This window comes from Stegastes partitus, unplaced genomic scaffold, assembly GCF_000690725.1.
Source record: "Stegastes partitus isolate 25-593 unplaced genomic scaffold, Stegastes_partitus-1.0.2 Scaffold425, whole genome shotgun sequence".
Classification (NCBI taxonomy): domain Eukaryota; kingdom Metazoa; phylum Chordata; class Actinopteri; family Pomacentridae; genus Stegastes; species Stegastes partitus.
Genome location: NW_007578156.1, coordinates 126,093 through 140,187, shown reverse-complemented (window position 1 = coordinate 140,187; position 14,095 = coordinate 126,093). Strand labels below are relative to the sequence as shown.

The 14,095-nt window shown below is 41.9% G+C and overlaps 1 protein-coding gene across 2 annotated transcripts; it reads left to right on the top strand.

Annotated features, from left to right (window-relative positions):
• Positions 1-65: 65 nt before the first annotated feature.
• On the top strand, positions 66-12,083 carry LOC103360289 (CTD small phosphatase-like protein). 2 transcript variants are annotated; one of them, XM_008285985.1, is made up of 8 exons: positions 66-1,021; positions 7,216-7,373; positions 7,598-7,630; positions 8,699-8,800; positions 9,651-9,707; positions 10,145-10,237; positions 10,765-10,950; positions 11,036-12,083. In XM_008285985.1, exons 1-8 carry the CDS (start codon positions 946-948, stop codon positions 11,159-11,161), a joined length of 831 nt encoding a protein of 276 aa, XP_008284207.1. In that variant the 5' UTR covers positions 66-945; the 3' UTR covers positions 11,162-12,083. The 2 variants fall into 2 exon arrangements, with proteins under 2 accessions (XP_008284207.1, XP_008284208.1); XM_008285986.1 differs by lacking the exon at positions 7,598-7,630 and having other exon boundaries at positions 67-1,021.
• The last annotated feature ends 2,012 nt before the right edge of the window (positions 12,084-14,095 follow it).

The following is a 14,095-nucleotide window of genomic DNA, read 5'->3' as shown; positions in this document are numbered from 1 at the left end:
AAAAAAAAAAACTCTAACATGGTAATGAAAACACACGGAGGGCTTTTGGATAAGCATCAAGTATTCGCCTGGTCTGTTCAACGGGCTGTTGTTCGCCAGGCAGCGGCTTAAATCCTTCGCTGGGCTTCGGCTCGTACAGCTACACCGCGCGCGCTCTGTTCGGATGCGTTTTAATGCTAATAATAAAGAGCTGCGTGCCGCCAGCAGTAATTACAGAGCAGAGGAAGCTCGAGAAAGCCGCGTCCAGCCAGCTGCATGGGTTGAGCAATGTAGTGCGGCGAGTTTGTGCTGCCTGCCTGAGAGAATCCATCAGAGAAACAAACCGCCCCCTCCCACTCCGAGTGCCCCCGCTTCAGATGCAACTCAAAATACATGAAGCCTCCATGTTGCACAGGGAATGAAGGGCCACTGGATATGAGCCGTTCGCCTCAAAGTGTCCGCCAACTTTACCGCTAAACTACTTGCTGCACGTTTATGGACGAGAACAATCATCCGACGGGCTTCCTAGTGTTTTCAGCGCTGTTCCAGACACGGCCTCACATTTTTTTTTTGGATGATCCGAGCTTCACGGCTAACTCGCTAACCCGAGCTACCTGCTAACTTCACTTAGTTAGCAATTCAACGTCGCTTTTTATTTTTATTTTTTATTGTTTGTTTGTTTTTTAGCCACGCACGCTGTCGGTTTTTTGCCCACAAACAGACTTGTTTGTAGCGATGATATTTTGCGGAAAGCCATAAATGACAGCCAGTCACTGGCTTCCCTTCACCACCGTGCTAGCTGGCTGGCTACCACCGCTGCCACAACACTTCGCCTCGGATCGTTTCCTGGCTTTGTGGGCTAGCTGCTCATGTTAGACGGCTAGCTAACGGTAGCTAGCAAACGAAGCAAGCGCGCTAGTACGAATAACATTGTGGGAAACAAAACAGGAATATCCACTCGTCTAAATGGACCACATGTCCATAATAACCCAAGTTTCCAACCCTAAGGAGGAGGAAATAATATCCTTTAACCAGGAAAAAGGTAAGAAAAAGTCAATTAACGGCAGAGAACTAATGCTAGCTGGCTAACTACTTTTCTGAATTGACGTTAGCTTTTATTCGCGCTTGCTAGCTGTGGTAGTAGTTGAGGACACTGGTTGCCTGTGTGTGACACCTATCAAAACATGCCTACCCAACTTGTGCTGGTTAAAAAAAAATCTAGCACGCAACAAGTTCATGAGAGGGGCCTTGTCCCGAACAAGTTACCCAACTAGCCCAACGTTTGTTTGCTGCGTGTTCAGTGTGGAGAGCGCTGCAGTGTGGCTGTAACATAAATTAACATTAACACACTTGACAAGCAGTAAGTGGCTGTCCACGCCGATGAAGGACCAAACACACCGAAAATTTGCCTCCAAATATTTGCATTGTGCACTTTTCCTTTTGTGTTTAGACTAGTAAAGTGGACCTAATGGTTTGACAGGTGAGTCACTGCATGAATCACAACCGCAAGAAGCTAAAAAGTTCACGGTGGTTTGGTCCAAAGGGCAGATTTCTTCAGTATAAGGACAGAGGAGAATTGTCTGCTGTCAGTAATGTTAGGTAGAAGTTAATACAGCGTTTTTTCTTCGTTGCAAACACTTTGATCATCCTGTCAGATGCACAGATCAACATTGCTATGTGCCTTTAAAGGGTGAAGCTGTCTGATCTCTAATTATTGTACATATTGCCTGTTTTGTCTATTATCTAGTAAACTGGCGAATAGTTAACATGGTGATTTTTCAGTTTTATGAGTAGGAAAATGTCCTAATGATCTCAAATACAACCCTCATTTTGATATCTCCAATCTGACTTCAACATGATCTTATCACATCTTCGCTTTAAGTCCAGATCTACTGATATCCATTCATCCTCGCTTTCCGGGTCACCCTGGTCCACGGGGTGTGTATCAGATCAGTATCACATCTCAAACCTCACTTTTCAGACCATCAGTAATGTGAGAGCTTAAGTCTTTCAAGCACAACAATGCTTTTTCCTCTGAGGGCACAAAGGTATCCCTCAGTAACTTACTATGGATCCTATGTGACTTGAATATGGGAGCGTCATGGGGGATTATCATCGCAGGTATGTGGGAGTTTGAGGGGGGATTATCGCTGCAGGTGGAGGGTGACCTAGACAATATGAATATATGGCAGTAGAAGTGGGCAGACGCCACCACAGTGATAAGCAGTTTAAAAATAGCTTCATGTTATATCTCAGAAATATCATCAAGGCACAGTTGTTTTCGCTGGAAAGACATCAGACGGTGTTATTAAGGAGTTATTTGCATTGGATGAGGAGCAATTTGGTTCTTGGAGGTTGTGTTACTGCACTGGGGGGAAAAAAAAGTCATGTAGGGTGACTGAGTATGAGTACTGCTGCTTAAATGATTCGTCAGTTAAGTGGTTAGTAAGTAGGAAAGTTCATCTGCTAATGGTTAAAATTAAATGTACGAATGGTTTTTTTCCACTATAAATGCCAGACAGTGTGAGCTGTGACGTTACAAAAGCAGAATTTGTTTCTTTCCACGAGTTTTTTGTGAATGTATTTTTGGCTTTTGATTGGAGAATATAAGCAAATAGTTTAAAAGAGAGTCATCATTTGGGGCAGTGATGTGTATTTCTCCTTATTTATAGTCTCTGTTGTTAATTGAAAGACTTATTCGTTGATATTTTTATTTAGCAAGCGTGTCGTAAAATGCATGTTTTGTTGTCTGAGAATGTGTTGTGTAGCGTCAGGATGTGTTATTGATAAAGTATTGACTGTATGATGACTACCATAGGTCTGTTTGGGAAGTCAAACACTTTACTGCACTGTGTGCAGTGTTTAATGTGATCTCAAAGAGTTTACCAGCACAGGACTTTACGTAGGAAAACCCACACTATCACAGTGGAAATTCGCTGCTTTTCACTTGATTTCTATAAAAAATAACACCTAATGTTGGCCTGAGTAAGAGAATATGACAAGCTGGACACAATTGAATTACAGGTCAAAGTAGAGCCTTGATGCTGAGTATGTTTCCTACCTCTTCTATTTTCTTTTAAGAATGACTCATACAGAATTCTTTCCTCGGGGCAAAGTCAGATATTACCATCGTAATAGAAACTGTATGGCCAAGGCCTTCTCTCCCATTTGTTTTCGACATTTTAAAATTTAGTGTGAAGATTGTAGTGATGCACACACATACAAAGCAGATTCACACACATGAATTTGTAAAGACAAGACAAGCATCTTTTTTTTTTTTAAATCTCACAGTTATTATAATTCTACTCAGTCAGATTATGTGCAAGGCTTCTTAGCTTTTTTTCTTTGACTGTAATACGTCGTCAGTCAATGATTTCACTGTCCCTTATCAATTGTAAATCACTTAACATGATAGCCCATCCCACCAGCTGTTCTGGAGGAATTTAATAGGTAGTCTACCATTGCTTGAACAGGCTCCAGACTGTCTGGACAAAAATTGACCACCTTTGCTCTTAGTGTTCTTCTACTGGCTGTCTTACAACATGTGCCTGCCTTTCGCTCTGCTAGCCTATATATAGACTGACTGCCCTGTTGGCCGGGGCACCGCTGACCTCGGGGCCAAGTATAACCACTTGCAAAGATGACAATGATCATTTTCTTGATTCTCGCAGACATTCTCGACTTAGTTTAGTAAAAACAACACAGAATTAAAGAAAATACAGGCAGTGATCTCGGTGCGTTTTGTTGGGATTTTGAAGGGTGAGCTATGTAAAGTCACCACTCTGCTGAGGTTGGTTGTGTTGGGCTCTTCTTTAATTGATGCATCTGTGAAATGGATGGAGGCCTCTTACCTGATCCATTCTTTTTCATAGATACTCTGGTATAGTCGTATGTGTGTGGTGGCATTTCAGTGAGCAATGAAGATGTTTTGTCAGATTTCAACTAGTTGTTTTAGCTCACCTCGTGGGGTTTCCTGTCAGCAAATTTACCACGTCCTTAACACATTAGACATCTTTAGACATGAAACCTACTCCACAAATATGACTCGAATAAGTTCCTTGATCCTTGAAGCTTTAAATAGTGCATTAAAGTGTTTAAAAAGAAAGGAAACTAGCATAAAAACATTAAAAATAAAATAATAGCGAAAAAAAAGATTTGAAATAAGAAAAATATTTCTCACATTTCATGTTTTAATAATAAAGACTTTAATTTATTGTCTTAAATTAACTTATTTTTGCATATTGTTTACCATCAATCTCCAAGTTTTTAATAATTGTTCATTGTTTTTGGTGAAGGAATTTGATCAGAACAACCGCTTTTGGAACAACAGCATGTTCAACTCTTTTTTTGGAGTTTAGGGGGTTTGACAAGCCTTTTGCATGTGTTGGCTTTAAAAGTTATTATAGCTTTACATTAGATGTGGAGACTCATTCATGGAGGTCTGAGTGTGTGCTGCAGCCATAATTGCATTTGCAAATCTTCCCCAAACTTGGGAACATGTAGTGTTTTGGGATTCATGAAAGGCAGTTGCTTGTATTGTCATCTCTGGAAACAACTGTTTCCTGCATAGTCTGTAGATTATGTTCTTCTAGATGTATGACTTTTTAAGATACCAAACCTTTCCTTGCCATCAATGTGACTCTTTCTTAGAACATCCTTTGGTCCAATGCCGTTATTTTCATTTATTCACACAGCTTTTCTCAGTAAAACAGAGATATGTGTTCTGAATGTTGATGGGAGGCTTTCCTTCAACATTTGTAGATTTACTTAGTTGTTTTTTTTTTCCTGCAGAAGAATCTAACTAAACTTCACCAATGAGGGTATATACTACAAATTCAGACTGTAGAAAATGAGTCGAGTGAAAGAGTTCTAGTCGACTGCTGCTCGGTGCATCACCTAGAACAAACAAAAAGCTTTGAGATTGCACTGCACTGCTTACAGCAGGTACTGTAGGTGTGATGAAGCTTCTCAGTGTGCTGGACTAACCCTTAGCCTGAGTTATATGATGTGTCAACAAACGAAACCCACCCTGGAGTCTGGAACACAACATGCACTCCTCAGCTAGAGGCTGGTGACTGATTCTTGGGACACTTTTCTTGCTGAAAGCTGTTGTCACACGTACTGATTAATGAGTGATGCTGTGTTCATACAGCTGTACAGCCCAGAGCTGGACGTTCTGAAAGGCATCAGACCAATTAGAACAACACAGAGAATATTTTCCCAGCAAACCGTTATTATTTTTGGGGAATGGGTTTTGAGAAGGATGAGATAAAAGTAAACTCTGAGTTATTAGTTTGAGAGAATTCACCTTCTCAATATTGAATTACAACCTTCCATTCACCCCAGGTGCGTGATGTATTTGAGAGCCAGTCCTGCACAGTGTATGATTCAGTCATCCTGGGAAATTTCTGAGGGTCTTTGTGCTGGAATCAATACTGCAACTGGTTGTAGTGATGAGTCACAGGAAGCTGCCTCACTGTCCTAGTTTTGCAGAGCAGAGTTAATACAGAGCTAAAGACAAAGTCCAGTTTAATAAAGACACAGAAGTGGTGTGGTGCTGATTGGGTTATTTTTAGATGTGAACAAAGCTTCATAGGACCAGTATGATTATCTTGCAGGGTTGTGCTCTAACTAAAGCAAGGACAACACAGAAAACACGTGTATTTATAGATATTAATGTGCTTTTAAGGTTATTTTAGAAGTCCTGTAAGAAAGAATTCTGTCATTTTATGCTGGTTATTTTTCAAACTAATGTCAAAACCAGTTTATTGCTTTGGTGGTTGTTGTAGTGTTGAGTAAATGTTTGGTATTTTCCAGTGGATTGTTTCAATGTTTGGCCTATTTATATTCTAGAAGTATTTGGTAGTATCAGGACTTTCCTGTGCTTCTGCTTTAAGTTGCTCAGAATAGTCACCAAATATTTTAATGTTATTTCCTTGTTGATGGATGCATACAGTACTTAACTCGTCTCAGAGTGAAGGAGCGTTTGCCACTGATAAGATATAGCCTAAATACCCAGCACAGCGTGCCCTTGCTTGAAAGGCTGTAATTAACGTTACTGGAAGTCAGTGATGGAGGGAAAAGACAGATTGGGGAGTGCAGAAAGCACTTCATGTAGCTGTGATATGCTGCTAGTCTGTCAGTGTCGGATACATCTGCTGTGATGCTGCGGCTGGATATTTTTTAACTGAAAGATATAGAACTGGATTAACCTTGTAATTGTGTGGCAACTCCACCTTCTGCCCTTTAATGATAAGAGACTCTGGCTTGTTATTGTGAGTATAAGTGAAAAATGTTTGACAAAGCTTTAGTAGTGTAACAGTAATTCAGATACTTGTCTAAAGTTAGTCGAGTACTAGTTTATTTTCTTTCGGCGCAGTGTTTCCTATGACAAATCTTTAATGGATATTTGTCTAAGGTCAGGACTATTAAATGGCACAATATCAAGATGCCAAAAGACATGACATAATGCTATTTGCTCTTCACTGGGCTTCAGTTGCAAAAGCATTCTGGTGGGGTGGCGCAGGGGGACTAATGGGTGGAGAGGAATGCAGCCTTGTATAGGCTCTGTGGGGTCTGAGGGCCTCCCACCTCCTCTCTCTCCTCCTCCTCTCTTGTGCATGTCCAGGCTGCTTCAGTCACTCACCTGCCAGCTGTAACGTGGGAGGGAAATGTAAGCAAGCTTTCAAAATGGAGGCTCCTAGGCCAATCAGGTGACGGGAGCCACAACAGTGAAAAAAAGGAGGAGGGAGGAGCATGCAGCTTCCAACTTGTCACTATTAATAAAAGCTCAGTGTCTGATTTAGGCCCTGCTTCGTAGTCCTGGTATGAGAGGCGATTTGCAATCGGAGCAGAGCATGCTCTGAACTGTCACTGTGTGTGACTGATGAAGTCACCCGGCTAGCCAAGTTATTTTCTGATCAGTGGTTCTGCCAGGGCCAGTCAACAAAACCAACGCTAATGCCATTTAATCACACTGTCAAGGTCTTACCTATTGTTATGATTCAGTGTAGCTCACACCACTGTGGTCACTTAGGAAAATTGTGATGAACACATAACAGTTTGTTCCCAGTTATTCAGGCAACATTCACACCTTGGCATGCAAATAACCAAATGTAAATTCTTCCCAGCTTTCAGCCTGCTGTGTTTTTTTTCTTTTTTTTATGACAGAACATCAATTTGCATATCCACTTGTTCACCCTCCCGTTCTTCCACCCCCTCCTGTTATTTTGACAGCATCCCAGTCAAACAGCAGCCTAAAGAAGCAGAGGAGCCGGAGCATCTTCAGCACATTCTTCTGCTGCTTCCGCAACTACAATGTAGAGCCGCCAGCCGCCAACACCAACACCAGCTCCCTGCCTCCACCTGTTGAGGAGAATGGATCACCTCCCAAGGTAAGCAGATGCTCCGCTAAACACATGCTGATTGTCCTGTTTTGGACTCCAGAAATATTAGTCTGCAAGTGTTTTTTTTCATCTGTTGAAAACTGTCTATTTGTGTGAATAGTGTTTTCTCTTTGTTTTATCTCTGTGGACCCTTTGTTTTTCTCTGTTTTTGTTTTCCTTCCTACCCCTCACCCTGTTTTTGTATGTGCGTGTCTATCTCTCTTGTGTTGTAGTGTGACCAGGTCGAGGTCATCCCTGTCCCTAGTGTATGTATTGCCTTTTTTTCTTTTCCTTTGCATGCAGGCTGAGTGGGCTGGTGCTGGCACATCCTGTCTGTGTGGGTTCCAGCGCTCCTCAGAGAGCTCAAGCTCTGCTACTGTACTGCGGTTCATTTTCAGCCGATCATAGCACTGGCTGTGTGGAAGGTGTATGTGCACCTATGGGTTTAAATGATGTCTCAGTGCTTGATCTGCTTGAGTGACACTTGGTGGTTGGTATGCATTCAAAAATACTGTGACACTAACTGTCTAACATTTTACGTGGTTCTATTAATCACATCAGGAGCTTCCATGCAAGAAGTAAATCCCTTTATTGTGTTACTTACAATAATGTTGAGAGTAAGAATTAAACTCCTCGCTAGCTCCTGGTGTTTTGGTTTGCATCCTCAACTAAGGGGGGAAACTAACTAATCCCGTCACTCAAGGAAAGCAGTAGGTGTGATCTGTTCACCTGTGGCCTCGACAAGTCAGTCAGATCACCCATCAGAGCCTCTATGGAGCTTAACTCTTCAAATCCATCCAGTGTTCATATATCACTGCACTGAAGCATAATTTCCACGTCAGTTTTCGCTTCAAAATTCACACATACATTTTCAAACTCAGCAGGTTTACATTTGAGTATTCACATTGAAAGTAAGTCTGCGTTACAGCAGCAGCAGCAGCTAACCTTTGCATGGCCTGTCTCTGCAAGAATGTGTGAAGTTTCATTTAATCTACACAGATCTGACAAGAATCTAAGTGGTTTTAAGGAAGCATTACTTTCTCGAGTCGTGGGCTGTCGCAATCCACTGATGAAGAATTTTCGAGGGTTTCGTTTTGAAGTTTGGGCCCATTAAACACATGATTCTGACTTAGTTTCAGTTTCATTGTTCCCTGAAAATGCTTCTTCCTAACATGGTTTTGGCTTTTTTTTTTTTTTCTTTTTGCTCGGCCTTAGACATTATTTTATGCAAAGTATTTGCCCTGTGTCTTTCTCTTTGTCTCTGCCTGTCCTCTCTCATAAACTTTCACTTTCCATCAGTATATCTGACGTTATCTGCCTCATCCTCCCCACAGCCACCAGCCAAATACCTCCTACCAGAGATGAAAATATCTGACTATGGCAAAAAGTGTGTGGTAATTGACTTGGATGAAACGCTCGTCCACAGCTCATTTAAGGTGAGAAGAGGCCAAAGTTTTACTATTGATGTTCCTTGCACTCATGCAGTTGTCACCTGTCAGTGGAAGTGAGCAGATAGTGCTTTTCCTGTTTGAATGATGTAATCATCAGTGCCTTGAAAGTCCTAGTTTTGATTACTCAGTGTAACTAAAAGCAAGTGGATTATCCTTGTGCATTTACCATAAACCATAGTAAGCTTTGCAGTGAGAGTAAAAAATATTCTATCATTACCTTTACCTTTGTCTTTTTATCCAAAGCTCAGCCAGTGATATGCAGGAAGGCAAAGCTGTGTTGAATCCATTAGACCACTGTGTAAACAAAGCAACGAGAGGAGCAGGTGGTGGAGGATGTGCTGTAGTAAAAACAAGGGCAATATCACAGAACTGATTGCGCCTTTACAACAAGTGCAGGATTGTAACAGGAAAGGCAGCGTACATACGAGGCTGATGTTAGCACAGCATCTGCTCTGGCTTTAAACAAGCATCATCATGTGTAAAAAGTTTGTCAAAGGGCAGCAGTTACAGCAGAATATCTTGTGTCCGGAGCTAGTTCTGTTTCTCAGTTTTTAACCTCAACTCGACCTCTGTTGGTCCAGCTCTGTCTAAGGACGACCACTTCATTGTATGTTGTGTTAAATACTACAGAGGTTACAGAAGGAGGGAAACAAGGAGGGGCTGTTTGGGCAAAAAAAAAAAAAAGAAAGAAAATTTAGATGCATTATTTTCTTCTTCCTGTAGGAGATTTGACAATCTGTGAACTGAGTTTTAGTTTTACTAGTGAGACCTCTGCTGGTCAGCGGAGCTACTACACCAACAGTTTAAATGACACCACTGTTTTTTTCCCTCACAGCCCATCAGTAACGCTGATTTCATTGTCCCAGTGGAGATCGATGGTACCGTTCATCAGGTATTGTACACAACTCATAAAAAAGATAATTTTAGTGACGTTAACCTTTTTTATTATTATTCCTGTTCCTATGAGAAGATCCTAAAGAGAATGGCTGTTATCCAGTTCAAGTAATCCAGGATAGGCTGTGTGTATCCTGGTTGGCCTATTCATGATTACTTGCCCTGGGTGGCAGCCACTGGACAGAGAGAGTTGGCGAGATCCAAACTGAATGAGATGGTGTCGACGAGCTGATAATGCAAGAAACGAGTATCAGGGATTCTTTTATAGCAATTTTGTGAAATGCTGTTGTACCATCACATCACTGCTGTAAATGACACTGTGGGAGTTAGCTGTGCTCCTCACAGGTGCTCTACTAACAGTGTTTGGCTGCCAGAATATGTGTGTTGTCTGTTTGTTTTTTAAACCTGGCCTAATGTCCGTACTCTGTCTTGCAGGTATATGTGCTGAAAAGACCCCACGTGGACGAGTTCCTTCAGAAGATGGGAGAGCTATTTGAATGTGTGCTCTTTACAGCCAGCCTTGCCAAGGTGTGTTCAGCTCTGGACATCTTTTTTTTCCCATTCTGACTTGTGTTTTGGTTATAAACCAAGTGACACACGTTGAACCATGTTTGATTATTCATTAACTTTCATCTGCTCTTGCTTCCTGAATTTTCACACTTCCTCTGCTTTGCTCTCCGTCTGTCTCACTTGTACCTTAGCCAATAATGCATGGGTAAGTTTGATGAACGAGACACAGAAACAACCGTGTTCCATGACCAGCACTGCTGTAGTGTTGAAAGTTAGGAGCTGGTGGTGCTTTGTTGTGTCATAGTGTAGTAGTCCCTCAGGCATCATTCTCAATAAACAAACACAACGATGGAGGACAACATGCTTTGCTTCCCCTTTGGAATAATAGCATTTAGTTGCTGTTTGTAGTCGAAGCATGTGATTAGAAATAAGTGCTTCTTTTTGCCTTCACAACCTGCTTGATTCATATTTGTGCGTTGTTGTAGATTGCGGTGAAGTTCAAGCGACGGCAGGGTGACGTTTCTCTGTGTGTTTTGCTTGGACAGTATGCAGACCCTGTGGCAGACCTGCTGGACCAGTGGGGCGTGTTTCGAGCGCGACTCTTCAGAGAATCCTGCGTCTTTCACAGAGGGAACTACGTCAAAGACCTCAGCCGACTCGGGCGAGAGCTCAGCAACGTTATCATCGTTGACAATTCACCCGCCTCCTACATTTTCCATCCAGAAAATGCTGTAAGTTCAGAGCTGCGATCTGTCATTTAGGATTCCTTCAGTTTGGTTTTTGTGGTCTTATGCGGTGGTTCGCCTGCCTCCTCAGGTCCCAGTCCAGTCCTGGTTTGACGATATGAATGACACAGAACTCCTGGACCTGCTGCCTTTCTTTGAGGGACTCAGCAAAGAAGAAGAGGTTTACGGAGTGCTGCAAAATCTGAGAAGCAGGTAGCAGGACACAGCGCAGCGCCGCCCGTGCTCTCCATCCTCCTGTCTGCCGATCTCTGCCGATCTCTGCCCCTTTCTACCGCCGCATCTCTCAGACTCAGGCAGATCCTCCCACGCCGCGCCCCGTCGGGACGCCCTGGAGTCTCACTGTGGAAACCTTCACGTCACCCCGTCTCCGCTCTCATCTCCTGGTGACCGGCTGCCTTCTGAGTGCCATCAAAAATACAAAAATACTTAATATCCCAGGAGCACTGTGTCTCACAAAAAAAAAAAAACCCACACCAGAAAGTGCACAGAGCATCTTAAGTTGATAATATCGGGGACAAAATATTAAGAGGAATGAACTCTGGTCTTTATTTTCAAATCAACAAAGTTTTACTATTCGGTGAAGTGCTTATTTTAAAACCAAAAAAGAAAAAAAAAAAAGGAAACATCTCTTTGTCTGAGACTTGTTTTGTGGTACAACACAAAACGCTGAAAAGATTTTGTCCTCATATTGTTGCTATGCAGGCAGTTTCTGGTAGTAGAAAGGACTGTGATTCTCTTTTCTTACTGAATGAAGTGCCTTGTGTGAATGTTGTTTATATGGGGAAATATTTTGTACATGGCATATTTCCAGAGTACTTCAGTCTTTTCACACAATATGCTTTAAAGTGGACACAGAAGTATCTTTATATGAAAAAGTTTTACTCCACTTTTTTTGATCATCAAAACGCTGGGCAACTGTCTCATAGTATTCTTTATTTTCTCAGTATGCTTGTGCCATTATTTAGATGTGACTTTTGTTTCTTTCTGCTTTCATTATACGTAGAAATAGTTCATTTGTTTTAGGCGAAGGAGCGAACTTCCCGCTCCACCTGCAAGTACAGTAGTTCTTTGTGTTTGATAATTTGATCTGAAAGCTCTGATAAAACTGTGCCATTTGTTTATTTTTTGTTTTTTTTCTGTCTCTGTCACATTTACTCCCCTTTATCTCATTTTATTATTTGCCAAATAAGGAAATTATTTTTTTAACAGGCTTCATATCTTTACCAGGGGTTGAGCTAAAACTGTTAAACCTTTAGTAAGTAAGTATAGCATTATAGGTTTTATTCTTTTTGACAAATAGATGTCAAATTCATTTGTATGTTTTTAATGTTCAGAGATGCTCGTCTGTTGTCGGATGGCTAGCTTTTAGCCCTGTTTTTATTTTTTTCTCCTTTTTAATTTTTTTCGGCGCAGCTTCACCCTTTTGGGGACGATCCTTCTCCAAAACTGGCTAAAGGTGTCCTTTTTGTTGTTTCAAATGGTCTGGGATCTTACAGCAAACGGGATGGAGTGCCATGTTTTTATTTCTTCATCTTTGGTTTAGCGTCGGATCGAGTTTGGACAGTGTTGGAATCGAACTGCTCTCCTCCTGATTTACAGGCTGATGTAAAAACAAGTGGAGGGTGGCTTTTCTTTGCAGACACTTCTTTTTTTTTTTAAACTGCTGTTCACCTCAGTGCCTACGTTTGAGAGGAGCCCAGCAAACTGAATGCTGCAACATCAGCTACCATGGCAATAACCTTTTTTGGGGAGGGAGGGAGTTTCCATCCCAACTGTTTGGTTGAAATGTCTGGAGCACTTGACAAAGCTGGCCAGTAGAGGTTTGTTATCAGTGAAGGCTGGTCCGCTTATCACGGTCACTTTCAGTGTTAATGAAATAATCTTCAAATATTCATTTTCACACCATTTTATCCAAAACCTGTATAATTTAGTCAAATTCAAACGCTTTCGAGTGCTGAAACAACTTGAATGTCGCTCTGTGTTTCTCAGTAACAGCAGCCAAACATCGTCGTCTAGTTAACCACGTCGCCACAGCTGACAGGTTTTTGTTGCAGAAGGAAGTGAAACGGACGCCTTCCAAGCCTACAGATGGACGCTCAGTCCTGGCTCGTCCACACAGCCCCTCCAAATGTTAGGGTCCAGCTCTGAATCAAACACTACCGGGCCACTGCTACAGGACTGTGAAGAACCTCATCACGGCATTGATGCCTTACTGCCTGTGGAGGCACCAAGCAATGTTTCTTCATTAATTCCAAGGTTACGTTCTACGTGTTTGAGCGTTGTCTCTTTAGTACTGTCTTCTGGAGTATGAGAACTGCTCGGCCATGTATGTAGAGCGTATGTGGCTCAGGTGGGAAACAATAAAACGAAGCGAGGGAAAAGCTCTGCGGTGCCATCTAGGGATTCAACTCACCTTATTGGCTTTATTGCTTGGTTTATGGGTCGTGGTGTTCCATTTGAAACACCTACACTACTTCATAATTTCCAACCTTTTTTTTTTTTTTTCTTGAAAGGCCGCTGCTCCTTCAGGCGCATTGGAAAAAAAAAAGTTTCTGTCTTCTTCATAAGCATTTGTGTTGGTAGTGAGTGTTCAGCACATGACGACGGCTTCAGTGCAATGTCCTTTTATAAGACGGTCGACTCTTCTCAACCCTCCCAATGAAAACCTTTCTCCGAAAATGTCGTTTGTATCATTGTGATATTTTTCTACCTACGTTTTTGTCAGTATTTGGTTTGAAAAGTTGCGTATTGCCCATCGTATCCAGCTTTTTTTTTTCTTTTCAGATCTGTAAAGTCCCTCTCTCTTGCCGTCGTCGGTAAGAAACCTCAGTCAGGTCTCGTCTGTCCTGTCACGCGACGAGTGTGTTCGCACAGGCGTCTCGTTTGTGCTTCCTCAGAGTTTCTCCTGGTGTACCACCTCACTCATAATCCCACCTTGATCATTTTGTATTAAGTTTAACACCAAAGTTCTGAAAACACTTCAGTTTAAGTCACTGTGCTATTTTTGGGGGGAGGAGGGGGGTCAGGTTCTGCACTTCTTTTTTAGAAACACTTGTTGGTTCTTGTTGGCTTACTTTGAGTGTTGGCAGCGTGTTGTCATCCTGAGCATCAGTTGTTTTTTTTTTTTTTT